General features: G+C 31.3%; 1 protein-coding gene across 2 annotated transcripts; it reads right to left on the bottom strand.

Moving 5' to 3' along the window:
• Positions 1-8,980: 8,980 nt before the first annotated feature.
• LOC122270662 (uncharacterized) lies at positions 8,981-21,510 on the bottom strand. Of its 2 annotated transcripts, XM_043048985.2 has the most exons (6): positions 21,394-21,510; positions 21,084-21,128; positions 17,424-17,728; positions 12,409-12,552; positions 11,069-11,203; positions 8,981-9,372 (listed from the first exon to the last, which is right to left on the bottom strand). In XM_043048985.2, the coding sequence occupies exons 1-6, from the start codon at positions 21,398-21,400 to the stop codon at positions 9,103-9,105; spliced, it is 906 nt and encodes a 301-aa protein (XP_042904919.1). In that variant the 5' UTR covers positions 21,401-21,510; the 3' UTR covers positions 8,981-9,102. The 2 variants fall into 2 exon arrangements, with proteins under 2 accessions (XP_042904919.1, XP_071035248.1); XM_071179147.1 differs by lacking the exon at positions 11,069-11,203.
• Positions 21,511-26,604: the final 5,094 nt, after the last annotated feature.

Genomic DNA, 26,604 nt, shown 5'->3' with positions numbered 1-26,604 from the left:
AATTAATATATATATATATATATATATATATGCCCAATTAGCAAAACGGTTTGGAGTCTGGGTTATCATCCCTTCGAAGAGACTCGTGCCGCTCCAAACTTCCGATTTCATTCAGTGACGTCACGATGGCACAGCATCAACTTATCGTTTTAAAAATAAATTGTTTCGCATGCAACAAGCATTTTTATTTTAATTTTGAGATGATTTTCTTCCATTGCAAAATATAACAGTAGTAGTCAATTATCAACTTACGTGATAGCGACCGGCAAATAACGCAAAATGAGAAAACTTAATTTTTAACGTTTTACTTCGGAAAATATTAAGGTGACATCAAATGAATTATAAAATGCACTAGAAGAATTCTCGGGAGTAAAAAAGCATTCGATTTTTCGCTTAGACGTTTAAGTACTTTTATTAGAATTTCGCTATTGAAATCGTTGCAGTCTCGTAACTTTAAGCAGAAGAGAAAAAAGAGCAAATGTACAAGATTTAACACAACAAAATTTTTAAACTTCAAAAATCAAAGTTATAAATGCTTATAATTCTTTTAAATTTCCTAATGAATGTATTTTTTAATGTTATTAGTCAAAATATTTATGCGTTTTAATTATAACGCCTTATTTTAAAAAACTAGTTAAAATTTCAGTTTAAATTGATAAGACGCATTTGAAAAATATTTGTATAAAAGCAGTTACGTAATTATTTGATGTAATTTTTATAATCTTCGACAACATTAATGTCAAAACTATTCACAAATAAGTGATGGCTGATTAATTATTGGAGGGGTAAATATGAACACTTTTTGAAATTAAAACTGATTACTATTTAGGAAAGTAGAATTTAAAACATCGAAAGCTGATGATGGAAAATTAAATGCAATTCTTTGAAATTGCAGCCATAAATCAAATGTGTTTTAATATTTTCAATCCTACTCGACTTAATTGCAAGTACCAATTGATACATAATTTTGACTTTATTTTAATAAGGTTCTTAAGATATATATTGAATCAATATTTAAGTATACTATGCAAAAAATATAGCGTGTACTAGTGTAAAAAGAAAAAATACGAAAAAAATGCAGTCTCAACGAAAAGCAAAACGGATCCAACCATTAATATAATACATATTAACATACATATCAATAAAAATATTAATCATAATACGGAATAGGTATATTAAAATGTATATTGACTAAAATACATGAACGATATATTCATATACTTTACACAGTCAGCAAGAATGGGCAGTTCTCGAGAAAATTACAAATTGCACATGCTAAAGTGAATAATAACATATTTTACATGCCTTCCACTCATGTAGCATGTCTACTTACTTTTAAAATGTTTTCCTGCAATAAAAACGTAAATAAATAATGTCATAAAAAACATTTCGTTTCTATAAGAAAACTTGCGACTGTTAAAAAAGCGAACAGTTTAAACAAAATAAAAACAACTTGTAATTTTCAACCAATTTGTAAATAATATATAACATAAAGTATGTTGTAATAATAGCCTATGTAAAAATTTGAATTTAAAACAAACGTCAAAATGACACATTTAGGAAAAAAAATAAAGAAAATAAATTAAATGTGTCCCTACAAATATAATAAACACACTACTCTTTAATACACGTTAGATAATTAATTTTAAGGTATTTTTGGCATTACATGGCACTTGAATGCTCTCCATATACAGCTTTATATATGTGTTGCAAAAATAAATATTTAAAATTCGATAGGTAGAGTAATTTATACTTAACTGTACCAAGAAGAGCATTGTCATGTCTACCCTATTAAAAATGAGCCAGTATTTTAAATCACAATACGTCAATAATACTTATAATAAATAATCACTTACCTTCATTTTTCACTTCTTGTCGGATTCATTTTACGCATCTGTACTGCTTGATTAGGCGTTAAAATACCTTTCAAAGAGGTACAAGAGGTACACCAATGATTAATTTTGAACTGTATTTCTTTTAATCCATCCTCATTATTTTCAATAACTTTTCACACCTACAAACAGCCTAATAAGTTTTGTTTTTAACTAAGAGTTAAATTTTTCCTTGAGAACTAGCACATCAATTATTTTAAATTTAAAATATCTTTAAAAAATTTTTTTTAAAAGTAAAAGTATTGAACAATTTTTGAAGGACACGTTTCGTAGCATACACGGAATTTCAAACTTGTATTTTAAATCCTCTGAGGCTGTCGTAACACGAAAGAAAATATCCCGGAATCCTACACATAAGGTCACTATCTCGTACAAAGGAAATTACTAAGATACGCGAGCGTTTACAAATTATGATTGTAGAAAAGTACGACGAACTCTCTGAGTTAACATATAGCTCTGTGTTTTCATTAATGAGCTGTTGTAGTTCATTTACGTCTCACTAGCGCTGCTTAATGGGCTATTGGCGGTCTGGGAAACATCCCTGTGGATGACCCGTAGACCTGCCATCATAATTTTGATCCTCTGCAGTGAGATGGTACTCTCGTTTCGGTAGCCCGACGACCCGCTAGAAAAGTCAAGCATTTTACGGTAGAACAGTTTAACGAGGAACAATACCAAACACCTTCGGACCTTTCGCAGACTGATTCAAGTGGTCACCCACCTGCACGCTGACCGCAGCCAGTAATGCCTGACTTGCGTGATCTGCTGGGAACCGTGTCTTAATGATTAGTCCACTGCCGTTGATATAAAATAGATAGCATAAAGTTGCAGAGGAAAGTTAGAAACGGTTTGTGGCCTGGAAGAATTTGTAAAGAGATAGGAGTTTGGTCCGAGAATTGAAAGACAAGTTTACGGTTTTGGTAAATACTGGATTCATGAAAAAAAAAGGATTGGTAGTGATCTTCACAAGCATTTCTGGAATGATGAACATTTCAGGAGGAAGTCATCGTTCCTGTCGACACACCCGAAACCCGGGCAATTTGGGCTTTTACAAAATAATAACAAAATATTTAAGTGTAATGCTGTATTGTGGGCAAGAGAGTCTGGAGAAAAAAGGTCTTATGGGCAACCTTGACAGAGTGGTCATTCCGATCAGCCAAGTGCTCCAGCGTATAGGTATTAGGTTCGAATTTGGTTTTTCGATTATAAGCAGTAGAAATTATTTCGGTAACGTCGAGTCCTTAGCCTGTGATTTTCTATGCTAGATTCAGTGTTTAAAAAGAAGAAGAAATAATCAAATTACATGTAGATAATGATATTGACCATCATATTATGTTACAGATTAAAGATGTAAGGTCCCACAGCGAACTGATGGCAAGGACTCGGTTCCCAGTAGAGCACTGAAATCTAGCATCACTGGCTGCGATCAGCAAGCGTGTGCGTGATCAATTTGATCAGCCTGCGTCGGAACCGAGTGTATACTGTTTTACTTCTCATCTAGGTCGTCAGGCTACCAAAGCTGAGGACTCATCCTCTGCAGAGGATGAAAAATGTGATGGCATGTCTTCGGATCGTCCTCAGGGATGTTTCCCAGACCATCCCCAGTAGCCCATTGTGCAACTCTAGAGTGACAAACAAAGAACCTGCCTACATATCAAAACTTAAGATCTGTATGCTTGATTCAAGATCCGTTAGGTAACCGAGAAAATGAGATTTGTGATATACTTGAATATACGCATAATGGTTGGTAGGTACTTTATTTACGTCGCACTAAAGCTGCACAATGGGCTATTGGCGATGGTATGGGAAACATCCCTGAGGACAATCCGAAGACATGCCATCACAATTTCGATCCTCTGCAGAGGAGATGGCACCCCCGCTTTGGTAGCCCGACGACCTGCACGCGAAGTTGAGCACTTTACGGTCGAAGAGTTTAACCAAGACGGATACCATGCGCCCTCAGTCCGTACGCAGGCTGATAGTTCACAAGCACTTAACTGTATTACAGTCAAGGGAAGCTTGAGATGAAGCTTTTTGAAACCCTTGCCTCGAGATTACTGGTGTGCATTATAGCGAAGTTGAAAATACCCAATCAATAAAAGTTTCTTTAATTCGAATGTAAGAGCTGGAGTAACAATGAATTGCTCCCCTACGTTTATCACACGGGCATCAGATTCTTAAATAACATAAGTACTTAGCTAAAAAAGATTTAAATTATATGTTATGAAGAATATAGATTTTCACAAGGTACTGTGAGGAATATAGATTTCAACAAGGCCTTAAAAAAGGTAAACAATGTAACCGTGAGTTACAAGGGATTTTAGATATCACACATATAGACAAACGACGGTAGCAGTATGTATGCAAACCCTCTATTTCAACGCTTCAGAGGTACTGGGATAGCCTGGTGGTAGGGCATTGGGTCCATGTCCGAGAGGTTGGGACGTGTCCAAAAATATAATTCCATGAAAATAATAATTCTTAATAAATAATTTCTTATTTTTTCAATATTGAATTTAATAATAGTCGTAGTATTTTGGGTTTTAAGGAATAAAATTTTTATCTCACTTTAAAGAATGCAATTTTACACGGAAAAATACAATTTTTGAATGAAATGGTCAAAAAATTCCTACGATATCGAATTTTAAAAACGTTGTATATTTAAAACTCAATTTCTCAGTAACTAGTTGACCGAGGTCTTACGAATTTTATGTTTTGCCATGGAAAGCACATTGTTTAAAATAAAATGAAAAAATTCCAATCCTGATATTAAAAGTACTTCGTTATTCAAATATGAATATTTAAAAAAAATATTTGCTTAAATTTTTTTTGCATAGATCATTGTATAATGGCGTGAAAAAATTCAATTCGCTTAAAAAGCTCTCAAGATATGGCGAAATGCACACAAAATCTAATCTTTATACTGCTTCCCGGACCAAACTATTGGGACCATATTTTCCAGATTGTGGCCATCCTCTATAGGTTTATTAGTTTCAGAAGTGGAAATCCGTTGAAAGAAATGTATGTATATTCAATGAAAGCACGTGTTTGTGTCTGATTTCGTAACTTGAGCTATCATCTGCATTAACTAATTTGCATATTTCAGGTCACCCCCTCGAACTATTCAGATTGAGTCCTAGAACGTAAAGATCCGGTTATTAGATCAAAAGTTATTCAATGGTGGTGAAAATTTTCTTGTGTACAGTACGTAAGCTATGGTCAGATGAATGAACCTTATCCTATTTTAGCGAAGTCAAGCATCACTGGCTGCTATCAGTGTGCGGGTGGGTGACCACTTGAATCTGTCTGCGTAGGGACAGAGGTTGTGCGGTATTGGTCCTCGTTAAACTGTTCTACCGTAAAATACTCGACTTCGCGTGCAGGTCGTCGGGCTACCGAAGCGGGGCTGCCATCTCCTGTACATTGAATCAAAATTGTGATGTCTTCAGATCATTCTCAGGGATGTTTTCCAGACCGCCAATAGTCCATTGTGAAGCTCTAATGCAACGTAAATGAACTACAACAATAACAACTACAACATTCTCGTTTAACTTAATTAAGGCATGCATCATAAATTATTTTATGCCTTTTAAGTTTAAGCTTTATTTTTTTTCAACTTGAAAAACACTCTCTTTTTTTCCTTCTTTTTTGGCATCGATCGAATTCTCTAACAACAAATATATAGAAAACCCATTGTTAACTCAATTCTAAAAAAAAATATGATCTACGCCCTTTTTTAAAATTATCCGACCGGTAAGAAAGTACAGTCTTTGAGAGAATTATTATCTAGAAAACTTCCATGTTCTAACATTTTTCCAGTCACCAAATCTCTTCAAGAATTTTTGACAGGTCTTGCCTTTTTTTCTTTTCTTATTTGACAGCAGGCTTGATTTCTGACATACATTTTGAGCAGTTTAAGCGAACTTTCATCGCAGTCAATGTCACTCAAAACGAAGGTTAAGAATTGCATCGGCAAAAGTGTGTGGAATAAATAATTAGACGTAAAATAATTTTTTTATAAAAAGGTTAGCAAAAGTGCTATGAGAAATTAAATCACGTTATTGATAATTTAATAAAATATGTGTACAGTTTAATGACACTTGAAACATTTGGAACTTTATATCGACAATTTAACCTAGATAGCAAAATAAGGTTTATTTTAACTCTGCAAAAACCTTTTATTGCAAACCTAAAAAGGTTTGTTATGCCCAAAACAAATAGCGCTTTCATACACAACAGACCGGCGGTATGCCGAAATAGATAGGGGTTGAATTAATTGTGAAAACGTTGAATAGGACAATGTCTTTTTTGCATAATTTGTGACGAAAATCAACATGGCTAAGAAAAATATTACATTTCGGAAAAGGGAAAAAAATAAGCACTTTTTAAAAACATCCATGGAAAAAAAGCACCTTTAAGGGCTTTTAAAAAACGAAAATCGAAAATAAGCACCTTTAAGCACTTTTTAAAAACGCACGCACCCTGTTACACATAAAAAAATTTAAATTTCAACTTGAAACTTGTGTATTGTGTTTTGTTTTAGTTCCTTGTATAAAATATGTTGAATTTTTCTTTTTTCTTTCAAAATATTTGGTAGGGGAAGTAGTTAAAGCAAGAAAAGGAACCTATTTTAAAATTTTCTAATAAATTTCACCGTCCTGAAGAATATGATTTTTAATTGACTCATTGACACACCTTTTCGAACAATTTTTGTATGCGAAATTTCAAAAACGTTTTACTTAATATCCTATTTCTTTTCGTATCAGTGATAAAGGTTCTCAAGGTCCACTTGACCGATTGACAATGCTGCAAACTGCTCGGGTACTGTATGCTACTGAAGATACATATAAACAATCATAAATCAATAACAACATAATTCGTTGTTCAAAGATTAAGAATTCAAAGCAGCAAATCTTTTAAACTCGTAAGAATAAAATATGATCTTCATATCGAACAAATTCTTGTTCTCTCCTCCTTGGCAACATTTTTGACTAATGAAGTTCAGAAATTCGGAAAATAAAATAAATGAAGAGATAAGTAAATATTTCTTATTTAATATCCTAGGTGACTTGAAACTTCCACTTCTTGTTTTCGTTAATGGCAGTATCTATTATAAAGCAAATGAAACATCACTTTCTTTAACAAAAAAATACAAAGTATTCTTCGATTGGTGCACGTGGAATTTCCTGATTATTAATGTCCCGAGCGTGTTCTGCTCTAAATTAAGGGGGAGGTAGAAACGCTTCCAGGAAAAGTAAGTTGTTCCAGGAATTGTTCTCTCAAGTAAGTGCAAAACTGTATCAGGTTTTTTTTTCCCACCGAATTCTTAATGTAGAATTCATTAGGAGGGAAAAGTTTTATTAAGACTGAAATATTTTTTGAGATACCGAAATTGATACAGAAAATGCAAAATAAATTAGAATACTAATAGATTAAAAAAGTCTTTTACTTCTTCGGAAGCTGATTTATCATACCAGATTTATGTAGAATAAAATGAGACATTTCTATTGAACATATTATTTATTTATTGTTGTTATGCGAAAGTAAAGATTTCATTAACGGTAAAACATTTTATCATTCATAAGATGCATTATAATTTACTTCGTATTATTTCTTTTGAAAACAAAACAATATTGTTCAAAATATTTAATGAAATATTTTAGCGGTCGAAATATGAATATTTGGTAATTTGTTACTCTGGGAAAAACTACTAGTATTTTTGTCCCCATTCCCTGTTATAGTCCTCTTTTGGGTTATGATGTTCGAAGAGTTTAGGACAATATGCTAACTATGGTAACCGTGGACGAGACGTAATGCGTATTACGCATACTTAAGTAGGTACTTATTGGTTAAGGTATCCTTACTTATTAAATTCACTTAGTAAGACAAAAGCTAAAGAAATACTTTGGAGGAGGATATGAGAATATGCTAAAAAGAGGATATGAGTTGTCTGAAAATATGATTTTAGAAGTATTTGCATAACAGTTGTTGAAAGTTTGGGCCCATTAATGTAGTTTATACTTTCTTTCTATTTTTCCATGCAATTGTAAGTATAGGCGATCGCAACGCTCGAAAAAGCCCTCTGGGAAGAAGATCAGTTGCATACCTTCGGCCCTTCCCCCTTCCCTGTCCTCCTCCTATCAGTTGTACAAGAATGTACTACGATATTTTTCCTTTTCTTAATATTTTTCATATTTAATCGTTAAAAATATTGTTTAGAAATTCCATGACACTTTCTTTTAGAACTATGTTTAATGTAGTTTTCATTTCCATATAGTTTTCAGTTCCATATAGTTTCTTAACTTAAAAGATTTTAATCTATTTCAAAATCAAGACAGAAACTAACGTACTTCCTTCTTCTATGACTCTCCACACACTAATGGTGAAAGCATGCGAAGTGTTGCCATAGGTAGAGAGTTCTGTTCTACGCCACACTCGCAGCCCATTTCGATCGCCAATTGTAGATAAACAAAAGGTTTTTGCACTCAGTTATGACACCCGTTTATCCAAAGATAAACCAAGATAAGTTAAAAAATATTTTTATTTCATAATTATTTACTACTTTTAATTATTTATTTTAGTAATGGTCAAAGAAACTGTGATGTATACAAATTTTTTAAACTTTGAAATTTTAAGTGACAAAATTCAGAATTTGAACGGAGTAGTTCTGATAGTTCTTTAAAAAATAGAAGTTAAAAATACAGCTGTTTTGATACAACTAAATGTAAAAAAAGTAAAACTAACGGTCACGAACTCTCGACCGCTCTCCAGCCTGTAATTCTAGTTTCTTAATTTTCAGATTGAAGCTACCACTTCGATATTTCGAGAATCTGAAATTTTCGAAAAAATTTTTTAATCTGATAATGTACGTTTTAAGACTTATTTCATAATTTAAGATATCTTCAGAACAAATTATTTGGCATGTTTCATATTCTCAAATCATTAAAATTGCTTCCTTACTTGTGACAAACCTATCACTAAATCAAAAGTTATTAAAAAAATTTTTTTCAAATTATTTCTGCGTAATGTACATGTTTGAAAAATCATACGCTAAAAAATACATAGAACATAAAATTAAAATTTAATAATTTTAAACAAATATGGAAATCACTATAACAGCTATCAAAAAAACAGTTCCAATAAATCGAATAAAAAATTATCTAAAAAAAAAAAATAGAAACTTATTACTCTACTATTTTCAACATTAATTTCAAATTCTTAAGGATACTAAAAGTGGTTTTGATTTCTTTTTCGTCATTAAATCCATTGATTTGGCTTTTCTTTTATTTGTTTCTTGATATCTTGCAAGTGACTGAGCTGCATCCATATTTTTTGGCTCCTTCCTCTCACGTGACCTCAAGACAATAGAAAAGCCGCAAAATCGATCGTATAAGCTAAATCGCCTGCTTTTTGGAGGTCCTAAAAGTGTTAGAAAATCTTTCGTTCGTAAAGTTGATTTGATTGTGAGCTCCTGAGCAATCTGTGGAGGAGGAAAGTTTAACGCATAAGTTGATCACAATACGATACTAGGTATTTAAACACTTTTTTTCCAACAAACTAATTTTAAGAAGGAAAAAAAAACTTTCTATTTGAATTTAATAGAAAAAGAAATTAAAATTCCGCAAGGTATTTGTCAAATATTTTAGGAATGATAAGCTAGATCATAAAAATTGCATTGCGATTCATGGCAAAAATGTCAGGAAAAAGTAGAGAAATAAGATCTGAAAAGACACGGGAGAATCTTTATTGCATCTTACGGGTGCCAATAGCATACAAGATGAATAAAATTTCCAATATTAGAGCAATTGTTCAAAGTTTGCACTTCGAAACTGACAGAACATATATTACCGAATAGGGTCTATGATACCGTTTTCTTTGACATTTGCAGTATCGCAAACGAGTCTTTCTTCAAAATCCATTACAGACTGCAGAAGCTCGTTGTATATTATAGTTTTGAGCGATCACGACTGATAGATATAAAGGGTTTTTTTCAGATATTTCTTTGACAGTTGCAGTATCGTAAACGAGTCCTTCTTCAAAATCCATTACAGACTCCATTAAATCATAGTTTTGAGAGATCACGCTGATAGAAATAAAGGTGTGTTTTGTCAGGTTATCGATTCTTCGCTAATTAGAGTATCGCAAACGAGTCTTTCCGCGAAATCTGTTTTAGACTCCATAAGTTCGTGGTTTATTTTAGTTTTGAAGCTGAGAAATGGTGAATTCTGACTTATGCACAGCGTTCAATTTTCGTCTACTATTTCAGTTTACACACTAGTTACTTCCGCTGCTTTAATTAACAAGCAATTTTCTCCGCTATTTCATTTATTTATTTGTAATTCAATTTCTAATTAAAGGGGAGAGTCGGGTAGCCCCGCCCACTTAAGGAGTATTGCTTATATTTCTGTATAATATTGAGTAATAATCAATATTTTTGTATGCTTCTATTGTCTTATCATCTAATTAAATAATGCAAAAAGAATAAACTAAAAAGAATAGTTTAACTTAAAATAGAAATTTAAAAAATTTGACTACTGTATTTAACATATTTTTAAAACTATCGTTTACCGTGTTACCAGCTGCATAAATACTTGAAACTTTGAAAATAATCTTTTTTAATATAACAATTAATGTCCGATGGCCCATTGACTTGAAAAAATATTCTATACATATGAAATTAACAGTGGGGGGGGGGTACCCGACACTCCCCTAAATGTACTGGTATTGAAACGAAAAACAAAAGCATTTTTTTTTTATTTTCGTTTATAGGAAACACTAGATTTGACTCATGTTTAACTGTAGTTAAATAAAGACAATAGCAATTAACTAAACACAATTGCAACTAACAAAGGACTATTGCAACTAACTAAAGACAATTGCAACTAACTAAAGACAATTGCAACTAACTAAAGACAACTGCAATTAACTACTAAAATTAATCGACTGGAATCAACTATTGACAACTTTAAACCGTTTTAAATACCTGTGCATCTTGGCCAATGTCTAGACAAAACAATATCGATAACAATTGTCGATCACAGGCATTTGTCAAGGTTCTAAATTCATCCAGTTTCAAACACTGGCAAATTGTTTTTATTTTACCTCACTAGAAAATTTCCCTATCTGACGAAAAATCCTTTCTGTTTAAGAATTGTATTGTATAGAAAGATACAAACCCTTATCAACATCTTTTCTTTAGTTTTAAGCAAATACGATGCTGCTTTGTAGCCTTTCTGCAAATAAATTGAAACATTCTCCAGAGTTTCACGGTCGACTTTAGCTTTGTTTTCCATAGTTCCTTTTTGTTTTGCCTAAATAACGAAACAGTTTCATCTCCAGATAAAAATTAAGCAATTTGTTTCAAATATTTAACCAATAATATGAATAATAACAGTTAATATGATAATTAAAATTGTTTAAAAATATTTCCGTTTTTGTATGCCAACAGGAAGTTGTTTTAAAAGCATGATTCTCCTTAAAAACTTCAAGGAAAAAACTAATCTGGAATGCTTCATTGCCGGTGCAAAGAGTTCTGCCAGGCGTAAGATTTTTCTGCAGAATTCATGGTGCAAAAAAAAAAACTCGTCTGTAAGTGAGAATGAAGGCAAGATGCTTTCGAAAAGTTTATCGAAGCATTTGATAAGATAAACGGAATAAACAAAGCCCACAAACAAAGTAAGCATCACAAGCATTCTAAGTAATCGCCGTTAGCTACTACAAACTTATAAAACTGGATGTGCAGAAAAATAGTAAAACAAATGAAATACTTTTTTATTATATTATTTGTATCATTGATGTTATATCTTGTTCAAAGATGTCTTACTTACTGTCTAAAAGGTGATAGAAAAACTGCTTTTTTTTAAGCTCTCAGCTTCTACACTGCGCACCTTCACTAACATTTCTTATATCACCTTTTATCCTAATTTAAAATTCAAGTTTATGTGTTGCTCCACCCTTAATGCCGTAATACGGCTTCTGCTCCTTCCAGTTCTAAAATTAATAGCTGCTTCCGCTTAACTTTCATGATTTAGACGTTAATAATTGGTATGCTTCTCACTTTGAAAGGTTTTTTTTTTCAACTGGAAGTATTTACCAGTTTCCGTCCATACCTTGCGCAAGTAGAAAAACGTTTCTCTGGTCACAAAAATATAACATAGAACATTTAAGATAAAAGATATTTATTTAATGCATTGTTTAGCTATATCATTACAGAAAATTTTAGGCTATATCGTACCATGATTTGCATGCATGACTCGATTCCTTGAAATTTTGAATATAAATAAGTGCTTTAAATTGTCTAACGACGATATTATGTAATTTTTAGATAATTGAAAGGACCGTTTTTTTAAACCTACTTTTAAAACTTTAATTTACATTTCAAACATGTCAACTTTCTAATAAAACTTGTTCACATAATGCTTAAAAATGTTATTCGATAATTAGATAAATGTCGATAATTAGATTACAACTTTTTTTAAATTTTATTTTTCTGAATATATTAAGTAGACACACATACCATGGAATGTGCTATGTTCAAAGCATCATGCATATCGTCTCCTGGCAAGTAATAATTCGAATTTTTGGTGAAGAACTTGCTATCTGGGAAGAACATAGTTTCAGCGATACAACCAGCTAAACAAACACCAAGTTCTTCAAAGTACTAGGAAAAAAAAATAAGACAAAATTATAAAAAAAAAACAAATATTTACTATATGCAAAAACTCACACTATACCTACATTTTATAAAACAAAGGAGTTAATACTGATGGGTGATATAAATATTGATATTCTAAGTGATGATTTTATTACTCATGAATATATTAATTTATTATGCCAATTTGGATTTCAAAATTACATAGACAGACCAACTAGAGTAAATTCCTCATCAACTTGCATTGATCATGTCTTTGTAAAAACAAATAAATTTTCAATCAAATTCGGAATATTCATAAATGACATAAGCGATCACTATCCAACCTTTTGCAGTGTTCATTACGATGAGGTAAATAAAATTAAGGAAGCTGAAAATAAAATTTCAATCAACTATAATAAGCTCAATAATTATCTGTCAAATTACAAATGTAATTACAATCCTCAAGATTCTCTTGATCAACAATATCGAAGTTTTGTTTTCAAACTCAATAATTTAAAAAATAATTTTAAATATAAGCATAAATCAAACAAAAAAGCCAAACATAACTGGATGACTAATAATATCTTGATTTTAATTCGAAGAAAGGAAAAACTATTCAAAAAAACTAGAAAATATCCATGGGATATTATTTACAAAACAGCATACAACACTATAGTTTCTGAGCTTAAGAACTTAATTAAAACAGCAAAATCAGAATATTTCAAAATCAAATTTTTAAATTGTGATTCAAATAAACAAAAATGGGATCTTGTAAATNTAAGATTCTGTGTAAAATCTTAATTATCAGGTGATACTCTATACAGCTTTATTGTTTTTACGATACTGTTTGCACTTGTTTACGTTCGTGTATCAATGGGTTAAATGAGACGATATGTAATATAAATTTGACGATAGGCAAAATTAGACGATGTATTATATAAATAAAGAATATTTATTATGTCAAGCATTATATTAGAATATTATAATAATTAGATCCAATTATTAGACTGCAGTTTTTTTTAATAATGACATGATTTGCACTAGTTTATATGCAATAATATTTAAACATGCATGTAATGGGTTTTTATTCAGGAGATTTTTTATGTACTTATATATGTACTTCGTATTTGCATTTATTTTTAACGTATTACGTTACAATATTAACCAATTGATACAGGAGTCTAAAAAAAAAACAATTTGGTTTCATCCGAGTAAGAATAATAAAGCTGTATAGTATCACCTGATAATTAAGATTTTACATAGAATCTTACAGTGCGTCTAATAATTGGCCATTTAAATTGCTAATGTTCTTTTTTTCTCTTTTTTGCAAAAAGAAAAATCAAATAACTTGACTGGCATGATTAAAAATATCTCAATTGTCTTTGAAATTAAGTTAATTATGTGTATTCTTTTAATGCAAAAAAATCTCTTTCATAAATGAAAGAGGAATATAAAAGGTTTAGGATAATTGTTATCGATCTTTGTTTTCAGAAGTTTTTAAAGGTATCTTCTGCAAGAAAGGTATCCTGCAAAAGCCCCATCGATGCAAAATGGAAAAATTCGACAAAAGAGAACGCATGTGATAAAGCCACGAAAGTCATTTGCTTGATGTGCATAACCCTATCCTATGTATTTTATGTTTCAATAAAATAAAAAACATGCATCTTTGCGCAAATTTAGGGACACCCTTTATTTCCTTGCGAAACATTGACTTCGTAATTGCGTTGTAAATGTTGATCATAACAAATTATTTAAAAGTAATAGCAGTCAAAGGCAACACCCTGCGACAAAATATGACCCTGAAGTGAACTCTGAAGAGTGCTCCGACCAAAAGTAACTTGGGATCGGTCGATGTTAAGAAAAATGTAATCGAAACACTGAAAAACATCAATCCATCAATTAAAATGTAAAAATGCTGGTGCTGTTATAACAATTTTAGCTATATCCTCTTAGTTAAGTAGTAGCATGACTTTATTTACGTCCCACTAAAGCTGCACAATGGGGTAATGGGCAATTTAAGGTAGAACAGTGTAACGAGGATTGATACCGCACACCCTTGGTTCCTACGCAGGCTGACCAAAATGGTCACCCGCCCGCTTACAGCAGCCAGTGATGCATGATTTGATGTTCTACTGGGAACTGTGTGCTTACTATCAGTCCACTGCGGGACGTTTATGGATTTATGTAAATTAAACTGGTGAAAGGGAAAAGATAAAGCAGCGTCGTCAACTTTTGGAGAACTTTACGTAAGTATGATGCAGTAACTTGGCATAGAGAGTAACTTGGCTTGAAGTAACTTGGCAATTATAGAACAATCTCCTCAATACAACCGCCGGTGATGGTGGCTTGTGCCAATAATTTCTAAGCATTTAAAGCAACCCTTGTGACCATCCACCTTATTTCAATCAAGCAGTAAAATATTTTCTGGTAAAATCGTGGTCTCGATAATAATGTGTGCAGTGAAAAGAGTACGTCAAGCAGTGTTTCTCTAATTTTTTGGCTGTTGTTGTTGTAGTTCATTTACGTCGCACTAGAGCTGCACAATGGGCTATTGGCGACGGTCTGGGAAACATCCCTGAGGATGATCCGAAGACATGCCATCACAATTTTGATCCTCCGCAGAGGGGATGGCACCCCGCTTCGGTAGCCCAACGACCTGCACGCGAAGTCGAGCACTTTACGGTAGAACAGTAACAAGGACCAATACTGCACCCCGTCAGTCCCTATGCAGATTGATCCAAGTGGTCACCCACCCGCAGTGATGCTTGACTTCGGTGATCTGCTGGGAACCGTGTCTTAACGATCAGTCCACTGCGGGACCTAATTTTTTGGCACAATTTTTAATTAATAGTAATTTCTCCTTTTTTTTACTTCTGTATTTATTAAACAAAAACTATATTTTAACTATTAATATTTTCTTTTGTTTATTTGAAGTTGACAAGGGAATTTCAAGAAAATTCCAATGTGATTAGACCAATGTGATTTTTGCAACAATATTGGTTAAAAAGTTTATGTTATTCCGTTTTTATAAATCTTTCCTTAATTTATTATTCAAAACTAAACGCTTAAAACACACTTAAATATCTAATCCTGTCTTTCAATCTATTTTTAGTTCAAGTATGCGTTAATTAACATTTTAAGGAATTTTCCTCTACAACTTTGTTAGAAACATACTTTTCCCTCGACCGATTTAATGAACCAATTATAATCACAGGGATTTCCCTTATTCCCTAACACGAACCATTTTACGGAAATATTTTACAAGATTTACCCTAATTTTTATCAAGGAGGACTTTGATTTGTGTGTCACATGGATATTCATTCTCTGATTATTATGTATAAAATTAATTTAATCTTTTTTAAATCCTGAGGCTGTCTGTCCTGCTCGCTATTAATATATATATATATAGCAAAATGGNAATAATATACAATTAACTCAATGATTTTACATTGAATTTATTTACTTTAGTTGGGTATATATATATATATATATATGGTCGAAAACTGTCATTTTTCTGTTCATAAAATCCCAAAAAAGTAAAGTGAATAAAAAACTCTGAAACTTTTTATATTAATAGAAATATGTAATGGCATTATAAAGAAAGTATATATCCTATAAATTATACTTAATATTTAAATAAATTAATTAATTTCTAATTTCTATATTTAAAAAGTGAGGAAATGATATTTTATTTTAATACATGTTTTTCTCTAAGTTACAGCTACCTCAAGTTTGAAAATGATAGCATACTAAGAATATATAATATTTATTATAATTTAGTTTTATATATTCAATAGTTTTTACAGGTTTGGGAAATAAAATTGGCTGCACGATTGAACAGAAAAAAATTTAATAATAATCTTGATCTTGAATCATTCCCTCACTTCAGCACCATTCCCTCACTTTATACACTAGTGAGGGAATGATAAATTTAAAAATAACATTTAGGCCTAATTAAGTTCTGAAATCAATCACATACAATTAAATTCATACAAGAAAGCAACATATAATTATCCACTTTCTCGATGAAGTTGTATTTTATTTTACTCTAAAAAACAACATGAGGGAATGACAAATGTAAAACATTTTACCTGGTTTGATTCATTCAAATTTATTCCACAGCAAAGCTTCTTTAAGTTGAAGATGGAACAAACTGCAATTTTGCTCTATGATGCCAGTTGTTAACTGCTAAAGTTTTTATTAAAATATTTTTATTCTAAGAAGATTGCAGGTGATAAGAAAATTGTTATGAGGGAATGACGCGAAACACAAGGGAAAAAGTTTAAAATAGTGCTGTGTTAATATTTTTATCAAAAATCAATTTAAAATTGATTTTCTGAATTCTATATTTTAATATTCTGAAATAAGAAACACGATATTGTAATTTTTTTTTATTTTTATTTCAGAAATAATTTTTTCTTTCTTTAAATCAACAGTGGGGACAAGTGAGGGAATGACATATTGGTATATTTTAATTTCCTAAAATAAATAAAAAATAAAAATTGATAATTTTATTTTTATTCTTTTGTTAGCCTGCATTCTGAAGGACACTTTCCCAGAAATTTTTTTTTCGTAAGTTGTAAAACAAACATAAAATATGCTGGAGACATGAAAATGACTGTCTTTGTGAGAATGACCCATATATATATATATATTTCTAGGTGCAAGCAATACCTGCTGCTCTGCTACACGAAATAACAAATTTTAATTAAATTGAAAATACCTAACTTAAAGTATTTACATTTTTGTGAATTTTAAGCTAATTTAAATCAATCTTTTGCATATTGTTTAAACAAAAAATATGAGTGCGTTTATCTATTGAAAAGTTAGTAACTACAACACTGATTAAGCCAAGGCTGGCAAAAATCAGGATTTTTTAAAATAAATATTTGCTTACGTCATCAAGTGTTTCAGGATCGTATTTTTTGTAAGTAGTAAGTCCAGGTGCTGAAAAATATTTTAAATTGACTCCTGTTATTGTAGAACTCTTAACCACATTCTTAGATCCCCAAAACCATATACATAAGGCATGACCTGCTTCATGTATAGCAGTTCTTTTAATTTCTGTAGCACATGCTAGCTCCTGCAGCTGAATAGCTCTACGAAGTTTCACGGTTGGACTCGTTTTAGTGACCGTGAATTCTTTGTTTAAAGTCTTGATTAATATTTCTGTCAGTGGCTTTCTGATTTCTTCAAACGGACCTGAAAATAAAACGGTTTTTGAAAATTATCATTAACTAAAAATGTATGTTTAAAGAAAATTCAACTACACTTTGAAAATTCTGTCGTAACGTGAAATACTGCTTTTTGGCTAAAAATATACTATTTTATAACTGTTGTGAGAACATTCACGACTGTTATCTCTATTTAAACAGCACACACTCAGCTGATTACAAAAATAGCGCACATAACACATTTTGGGGAAAAGCCCCAGTTTTGCGAAAATGCGTGTTATAGTTTTGCGAACCGTAATATAATTTTTTCATTATTTATTATAACTCTTTTGTATTAAATTCTTTAATATTTGAAAGTTATTTCCACCGCTGCATTGTTTGACAAAACTATTAAAATCATTAACTGGTTTTGATAATTTTCATCTGACAAAAGAAGTATCACCAAGTGTTAGACAAGATATATTTCTCTGTATATATTGCAATATAGAAATTTTTATTATCATTAGTAAAAATATTAATAATTATAATCTTTAAAAAACGTTTATTAAGACTAAGTCATGAATAAAAAATATTTGAAAATTTTTGGTAAGAAACTAACAACCAAGCTAAGAAAGCTGCAAAAATCGAAGAATAATTCCAAAATGACATGCAATTATGTAGACACAGCAGTTTTGAACCGGCAGCCTTTTGAAAAGAAAAAGAAAATCCCACTACTTCATCATCGGGCATCTTGGGAGATATGATCTTTTTCTTTCTGTTGTACACCATATATATTGTACCAAGTACATGGGTTCGTTTCGAATGGAGATAAATGAGACCAAAAATTTATTAGTAGAAACTTCCAGACGATACAGCTATTTATAGCACTCACTTACAGTTCAAATAACAGCGTAGTGCATCAAAACACAGGCTTTACAACCTCAGGCAGGTCGATGATCTATTTCAGGTCAGAACGGCCCAGCGAGGCACACTCCTATTTATATAAGCTTGCCGACAAAATCACAAACTTTCGCCACGATTCTAGACAATTCGCGCATAACACCATAAATACTTGAACCATAGCTCATTAAAATTTGAAAGAGGCGATTCGACTGCAGTGGAAAATTTGATGCCCCAGTCCTGGTTGACAGGGGGGGGGGTTATATATGAACCATCGAACTCCCTGATCTGTTTTTAACATGCAAAGTCTAATGACGAGCTTGCCATGCTTTGAATCGCTTTTCTTGTTTAAGAACAGTTGTTATCATTTCAAACAGAAAAAAAAGTTTTTCAATTTTTTAAGTCTACGGAAATATTAGTCAAATGTTTTTATCATTATTACTTTTTGGAATATTGCTTTTGAAACTTAAATCACTTTCTATTTTTGAGTAGGGGAGAAAAGCAACTTTACTAGGAGGGTCAGGCTAATTTTTAATTGCTAGGAAATCTCTCTAGGATTTTAAACTGATTGTTTATTTTTATTTATAAGTTTTTAATTTATTATGAAAGGTATATTCGTTGTTAATTCGTTCCTTCTATCGAAATTTTAACTATTTAGCGGTGTTTTTTTTCTCTCTTGTTCTTTTAAAGATATTTAAGAAATAAAAAATTAATCTTTTGAATAGAGTGAGTTACACTTAACGAACTCGAGACCTCGACGTAAAAATCTAGCAACATGCCAATATACTATAAAACATCACAAAGCTACCGTTTTCTTTTCGTTTTTTTTACTTCAAAAATATAAATAAATAAAATCGATAAGTAGGCTGAAATAAAATGATTGCTTTGACCGTTTTGCGTTGTAGGGTAAAATGTAAATGTTTAAAATCCATTTCAGTTGAAGGTAGACCAAACACAATGACAGAAAAAGAGTCTAATGGAACACATCGAACATTGTTATGGATTTTAATTTCCCCGTCGTAAATTTTAATTTAAGTATTATATGTTTTTATTTTATATATAATTCTTTAAAATATTAATTTTTAAAGGTACATCTCCAATTTTTTAAATTTTTTATTCAATAAGGATTCGTTAAACTTCGATAGCAGTTTCATTTTTACTTAAATGTCAACAACCGCTTCTTTCCAATATTAAAACTGCATTTTAAACAAGGATTCTAAAAACGTATATCAATGGTTGTCGTTAAAGAAATATTTGAAATTCCAGACACTATTACTTTCTCGCCATTCGTTTGTACGATATTTATCGCTTATAGAGACATATTGTGGGCAATTTCGATTGCAGTTGTCGCCAACACATATATTGTTTTCTATATTCAATTCGTACGAATTTTAATAACGCGATGAATAGGTGAAAAATACTGATATTTAACAATATATTCGCCATATTTTTCGAATTTAAGTAATTTACTTTAAACAGGTCACTATTTTAGTTATTCAAATAAAATTTATTAACACTCACAATACCGTGTATTGTATACAGGGTGTTTCTAAAAAGATGGGAAAATTTTTTGGAAGTAATAGTACACACCCAGACAAACAATTTTTATCAAAGAATGCATGGTCGAAAACAAAACCCAAAACCGCTAGAGGGCGTCAAAGTTTATGTTCTTATATGAGGCAAAACACACAAAAAACGATGAAGTTAAGTTTTAAAAGCAAATTTAATGGCATGTGATTACAATAAGTGCTCAAAACAGTGGGCGGCTGCGGCTATGCTGGTACAACGGCGAAGAAAAGATAGGCGAACTTTCCCTGCAGCGGCCGAAAGCTTGGCGACAAATAGCGTAGCGCAGTAACTCGCAATAGGAATGGAGCTTTCTCGTTTGCATGAAAAAACTTTTCAAATGCGCCAGCACCTTTGCGTTTTGTTTTCGACCATGCATTCTTTGATAAAAATTGTTTGTCTGGGTGTGTACTATCACTTCCTAAAATTTTTCCCATCTTTTTAGAATCACCCTGCATATCACAAGATTATCTTTTTCATATGTTATGTGATTGGTAATGATCGTTATCGCATTCGATAATTATAATTATCATTAATAATAATTGTTATGTTATCATATCCGAAATGTATTCATATCCGATATTATCATACCCGATATGTCTCGATAGTGTAAATTTGATAACTGTATATGTATTGTTGTTAGCCAATGAGCTGCCCAGTTCCTATGTGTTGGCGAAATTGACTTCACTGCTCTTATAAAATTTAAGTATCTTTGGAACTATAAATTTTAAAAAAATTATACTAATTTTAAAACCTTTTTCATGTTAATGTAGTTCTTCCACTTATGAAATACATTATGATAAATAAGCATTATGATGTCTTAGTGAAATTAATATTATTTCAAAACTAATTATTTTATAATAATCATTTTACTCGAGTTATTTTATATAACATGTTTACATATTAAAATGAAAATTAAATATCAAAATTCAACATACCATTCAGAAACTGATCTTCACAGAAGCTTTGCCAGTGCCTCGGTCCTAAAACATAATTAATGGAATCTTAAAAATTAAAAATGCCTCATAAAAATGAAACATTGCAAAAAAAAAGCAGTAAAACATTCATAAAATTGTTTTATTGATATAAAAAATAATTTGGTATGTTTTGATGAATAATACTTTAAAGAGCATGCTTGACAAGTAATTATGAAATATTTCATTTTAAACAAAAAAAAATAAAAATATTTCCTGATACCGTGTATTGAGATTAAATATTACACAAGAGATCATAAATAATCATACTTACTATCCATACTCAGTAGTTACGCAATTGATGTGTTGTAATAACTCTATATAAAGCCGGATTAATTATTTCAAAATTTGAGTTTAAAAATTACTATTTGCGATTTAAATTACCATTTGTATAGAAAATGACTTCTTTGGTTCAGCATAACGAGAGACGGATTTTGTCGTATAAACAAAACCCTAACTTACTGCTCAATAATTCGATTTTTAATCAAACTTTTTCACGCAAAACCATGTAATTGGGTATAATATGAAAAAAACACAACTACTTCGATTTAGTAGGAACAACATATGACGCAATGCTAAACGAATGGAATTTAGTTGTTGTTTATTTAGTTATTGTTATTAGTAGTTGTTGTTATTTGTTTNATCAAACCAAAATATTTTACTAGTTAAATTTAGTAGGAATAACACGATCTGTGACGTAGGCTATAGTATACCCAATTATGCTATAACTCGATCGTGCTCTTAGATCTACACGGTATCAGTTTTAAAGGAAGGATGGATATTATTTTTTAATAAAGTTATGATTTGCTAATAACAATATTATTTTTATTTATTGATTGATTTTTTTGGAACAGAGGATTTGATTTATTTATTTTTCATGTTTGAAAGTTAATGAAGGTCTGGATCAATTCGGTACTTACACTTCATGTAGAAGAAGAAGAACACAATACCCACACATGTGACCTACGACGCCGGCGCCAGCTGATCGCTTATAAGCAAAATGGCTTGTTAAAGTTGAGCCGAGTTTCTTGACATAAGTTGAAATGTTAACTAACGCGAAATTAATTAAATACAGCACTTTATCACACATCTAATTCATAGAAAAGTAATTCTTTCTTGTCAACGTCTTTTAATTAACTTTGAATTATTATATGTTTATGCATTTTATTGTAACCGTGACAAATTTTCGTTTTGTATACCTGGCAACTTCGTTGCATAATTCGTCTGCTTATGTTCTGCATGGCTTCATGCTTGTCTGTGCTAAGAAATATAAATAATTGACATATATTTGGGAAGGAATAAGAATATAGAACGTGTCACTTAAGAGAATTGATACTTTCCGGATTGGCTTACTCGAAATAGAATTAAAAGAGCAGTTACTAACGTAAACAAATGCCACGCTTCAACCACCAATCAGGATCGAGATACCCAGACCACGTCACTAGCAGGTATCCCATTATTAATTCATGGAAGGCTGCAGTACGCAAAATTCTTTTTTTATTATTGAGAACATCATTTTTTCAACTGTTCACCAGAAAACTGCAATTTTTTTAAAAATTTGATTTTATAGAAGGGCGAATCCATATCGGCATTTTGGTTATACCATTAATTATCTCAGTAACTTTGTAATTTTGAATCAGAGCAAAGAAACAAGAGCAGTTTTGAATCAAGAATTGCAACTAACTTCCTTTCGTGGAATAGTTCTTACAGGAGAACACCCCTATTACCGTTACATGAGTGGTTAGACAAAGTGCAAAGAAAAATGTTATAGGTTAGTAAGTATTTAGGTGACTTAAATGTATGAATTGTTACCCAGTCTATATCAAGGATTTCAGTTTACCAGCTATAACGTTCTATGATTCATTTATCTTTTTATTTATTTTCCTAGTTTTGCTTATTTATTTGTTCATTTTACAAAATAATTTATCATCTTTGTATGAAAATTTTAAGCTTAACTCGCAAGATTTATGCCTGGGGTGAACAAACGGTGAGATTAGAAATGTTTATTATCCGATCATCAAATGTTTATTATACATTTTTTGCTCGCGTTTTTTCCCTTTCTAGGTTCTAAGAACGGGAACGGCTTATAAACCCTTGCAAAAAGGGAAGAATTGATGCAATGGCATAAATTACAAATGCTAAGGGGAGGAATACAACCCGCTACCACATATAATGGAATGAACTTTGGGATATTTTATAACAGCCTGTATCATTGAACAAAGTCTTCATGTTCAGTTACATCAGAACAGACGCACGCGAATGTGAGAGGATGTGCTAATATTGCTAAATCTAAAAATAGATCTAAATCTAAACGTCCCGTGACCACAAAGGTAAAGGTTAATATTTATTTACAAATACTGGAAAAAATTCTGGAAAAATTACAGTTCTGTATCGTAATTATATTCCTGGAAAAATAAAGAACATAATTCTGGTTAATAAAACCAAAATATATCGCTGGCTCAAAACTAAAACGACACATCTGCAAATGTGTAATGTATGCAGATGTGTCGTTTCAGTTTTGAAGCAGCGATATGGTATGTAAACCAGCCCTTTCGTAATTTTTCTGATTTTTAAGATTATAGTTCTTATTACCCACACCGTGACGCCACAATTGGCATTATGTATAAATACATTTCCTATCTTTTAAAATTTCTTCACTTTCTTAAAATTATTTTTTTAATCATTCTTAACCGAATTTTAATTAAATTAAATCAATTATTTAATTTTTACTAAAATTTATAATAAGCGAATATAAAAATATTTAATTCTTTTCTTATCGATCTATGTAACGGATAACTTTTTTTTTCCAATACTAATCATTAATTCACTGCCGCGACTAATCGAACACAAAAATCTATTTATAACTCTTTGTTCTTTTATTTCTTACCATTAATATTTTCAGTTACATGGTTATACTAATTCTCAAAGTCATGTTGACGATTCGCGTATTTTCCAATCTAATATTTATTATGGGGGGTTGGATTTAGTTTTGGCTATGTTATCCCCCTTCCCAACCGCTGAATAGAATCTTAACTAAACTTTTCGATGCAAGAGAATGTTTTTCTTGATCACTTTAAGGGATTTTTCTTTATTTTTAAGTTTTGAATTGTGGTCATTTTCAATACTCAATAAATAAATTTTTCTTGAACAATTTTATTCATTTCTCTGAATTAATTATCATTATATTACATCCAAATTAAGAAATATCTGTCTGTAACGGCCAAAAGTCAATGATGATACCTAAACTATCACTAATTAATTTAAAACGATCACAGCCACTACACACACTTTTATTAAAAAATACAAAACTAAAAAGTAAATTTATTTTTAGAGTAAAAATTCAATGAATTTAAAATAATTAATGTAAATTATAAATGTATTTAAGCAGAGCGATTAAGGAACATTATAAATGGCTTTTATGCCAAGGTCTAAAGTTTCTTGACAAAACTACCGAATTTTATCCCATTTTCTAACTTTTTTCACATATTATACTATCATACTTTATTGTTAATATTATCAAAATAATTGCCAATTCGCTTTGGTAAAAACTACCGAACTTTTTTTTTGCTCCCATTCAGCCAGAGACACAACAAATTTTACCAGTCTGGTAGTTTTTTTTCCTCTGTGTTGTTTTTAGAAAATGCAAGGAAATAAAAAACTGAAGTTTATTGACATGTTACAAATAAAATAGTATAGCTTATTTCCTGAAAACCGATGTTGAAGAACGACATAATGTGTTTTTCAATATCCATGCAAATTAGTTAATTATACTCGAAAACAAAGAATTTCTCGTATTAGAAATTATATGTCTTTCAAAATTGTCTGTTTCAGCTTCAAAAAATCATCTGTAAGTTTTATCCAAGTGTAAAATAATAGCATCACTTTGTTCATGTTCTTTACTATGCCATTGTTTTCTGAACTAAATGAAACGAAAATACAGAAAAAGCAGAAATAAAAGAGAACAGGAAAGATCATTATTAAAAAATAAAAAGTGCGGCGTAGGCAATGCATGTGCGAAAGAACTGCAGTTAGGTAGCATATAAATGGAACAATTTTTCAAATGTTTTGGATTTATTCTCGATTTAATTTGCATTGTCAATTTTTACCTCGATAAAAAAAATTTGTACAATCAATGGAGTAAAGAGGCATAAAATAATAGTTTTACATAAAACCAGCACAAGACCTGCGCTCACATATGTTTACCTGTATTATGTCAAAATCAAGTTTGGACAGTGACAAAACCTGAACAACAATTGTATCCCAATATATGAGAGAAAGATTTTGCGGTGTATACTACGGAATGAATTGAAAGATCCAAGTGATTCGAATGAGTGATGACAATAAAATAAAAAAGCATTTATTATTTTTAAGGCAAACAGGAACAAGAAAGCGGGGAAGGCAGCGGTTGAGATGGGCTAATGCGGTGGAGTCAGATTTTCTTACAATTAATGAAAAGAATCGGAGATCTATAATAGATCAGAAGTCGTTATGGAAAAATCTACAGAGAAAGGCACTAGCCCACATTTTGCTGTCTGTCCAACTATGATGATGATGATGACTATGTCAAAATCGTGCCGCAGTCGACTGATCGTTACGACACGGTTCCCAGCACATCACCGAAGTCAAGCATCACTGGCTGCGTTCAATGTGCGGGTAGGTGACCACTTGGATTAGTCTGCGTAGCGGCCGAGGGTATGCGATATTGCTCCTCGTTAAACTGTTGTACAGTAAAGTGCTCGACTTCGCGTGCAGGTCGTCGGGCTACCAAAGAGGTAGTACCATCCCCTCTGCAGAGGATCAAAATTGCGATGGCATGTCTTCGGCTCATCCTCAGGGATGTTTCCCAGACCGTCGCCAATAGCCCATTGTTCAGCTCTAGTGCGACGTAAACGAACTACAACAACAACATTTATATCAAAATCACATCGAAATGGACAGGTTACTTTCTAGAGAAAACCTTCGAAAATGAACTGTTTTGCGATTAACTTAGATGACTGTATGTTAAAAATCAGATAAAGTACTTACATTTGCTTAATCGGTGAGGCTGTCACTCATTACTTTTTTCTGAGAAATTACCCGTTTTTACAGTCAGATTTTCATATTTTCCATTATCGCTAAATGATAATATGCCTCATTATGATTTTTTCAGAAGGTAAAACCACAAACAGATGCACAATGCAGATGCATAAAATGAATTAAATTTTATATTTATACATCATTTATATTACATTATTCTTTTTACAGGAGAACGCATTGCATATTAAATCACATTAAATTTTACAATTCAAGAAATTAATTATCTTTAGTGATAAGTTCAATAAAAATTTGTCTTTAGTAGTAATTGTAACATCAAATTTTTGGGGGACTGTTTATTTCTTACATATAAAAATCTTGTGATGGTTGTCATAGTTTTCCATTGTTGTCAATACATGTTTATTGGCTGTAAAATCACATGGTAGGATCCAGTTTTTCCACTATAATTTCA

Source organism: Parasteatoda tepidariorum, chromosome 3 (assembly GCF_043381705.1).
Source record: "Parasteatoda tepidariorum isolate YZ-2023 chromosome 3, CAS_Ptep_4.0, whole genome shotgun sequence".
NCBI classification, from domain to species: Eukaryota; Metazoa; Arthropoda; class Arachnida; order Araneae; family Theridiidae; genus Parasteatoda; species Parasteatoda tepidariorum.
This window is presented reverse-complemented; position numbering and strand designations above follow the sequence as displayed.

Bases quoted from the DNA above. Each gene is read 5' to 3' on its own strand.
- LOC122270662 (XM_043048985.2), bottom strand. The intron at 12,553-17,423 runs GTAAGCAAATAT...TTTTTTTCCTAG, and splicing joins ATCCTGAAACACTTGATGAC to TACTTTGAAGAACTTGGTGT. The intron at 9,373-11,068 runs GTTTGTATCTTT...CCTCCTCCACAG, and splicing joins AAGAAAAGATGTTGATAAGG to ATTGCTCAGGAGCTCACAAT.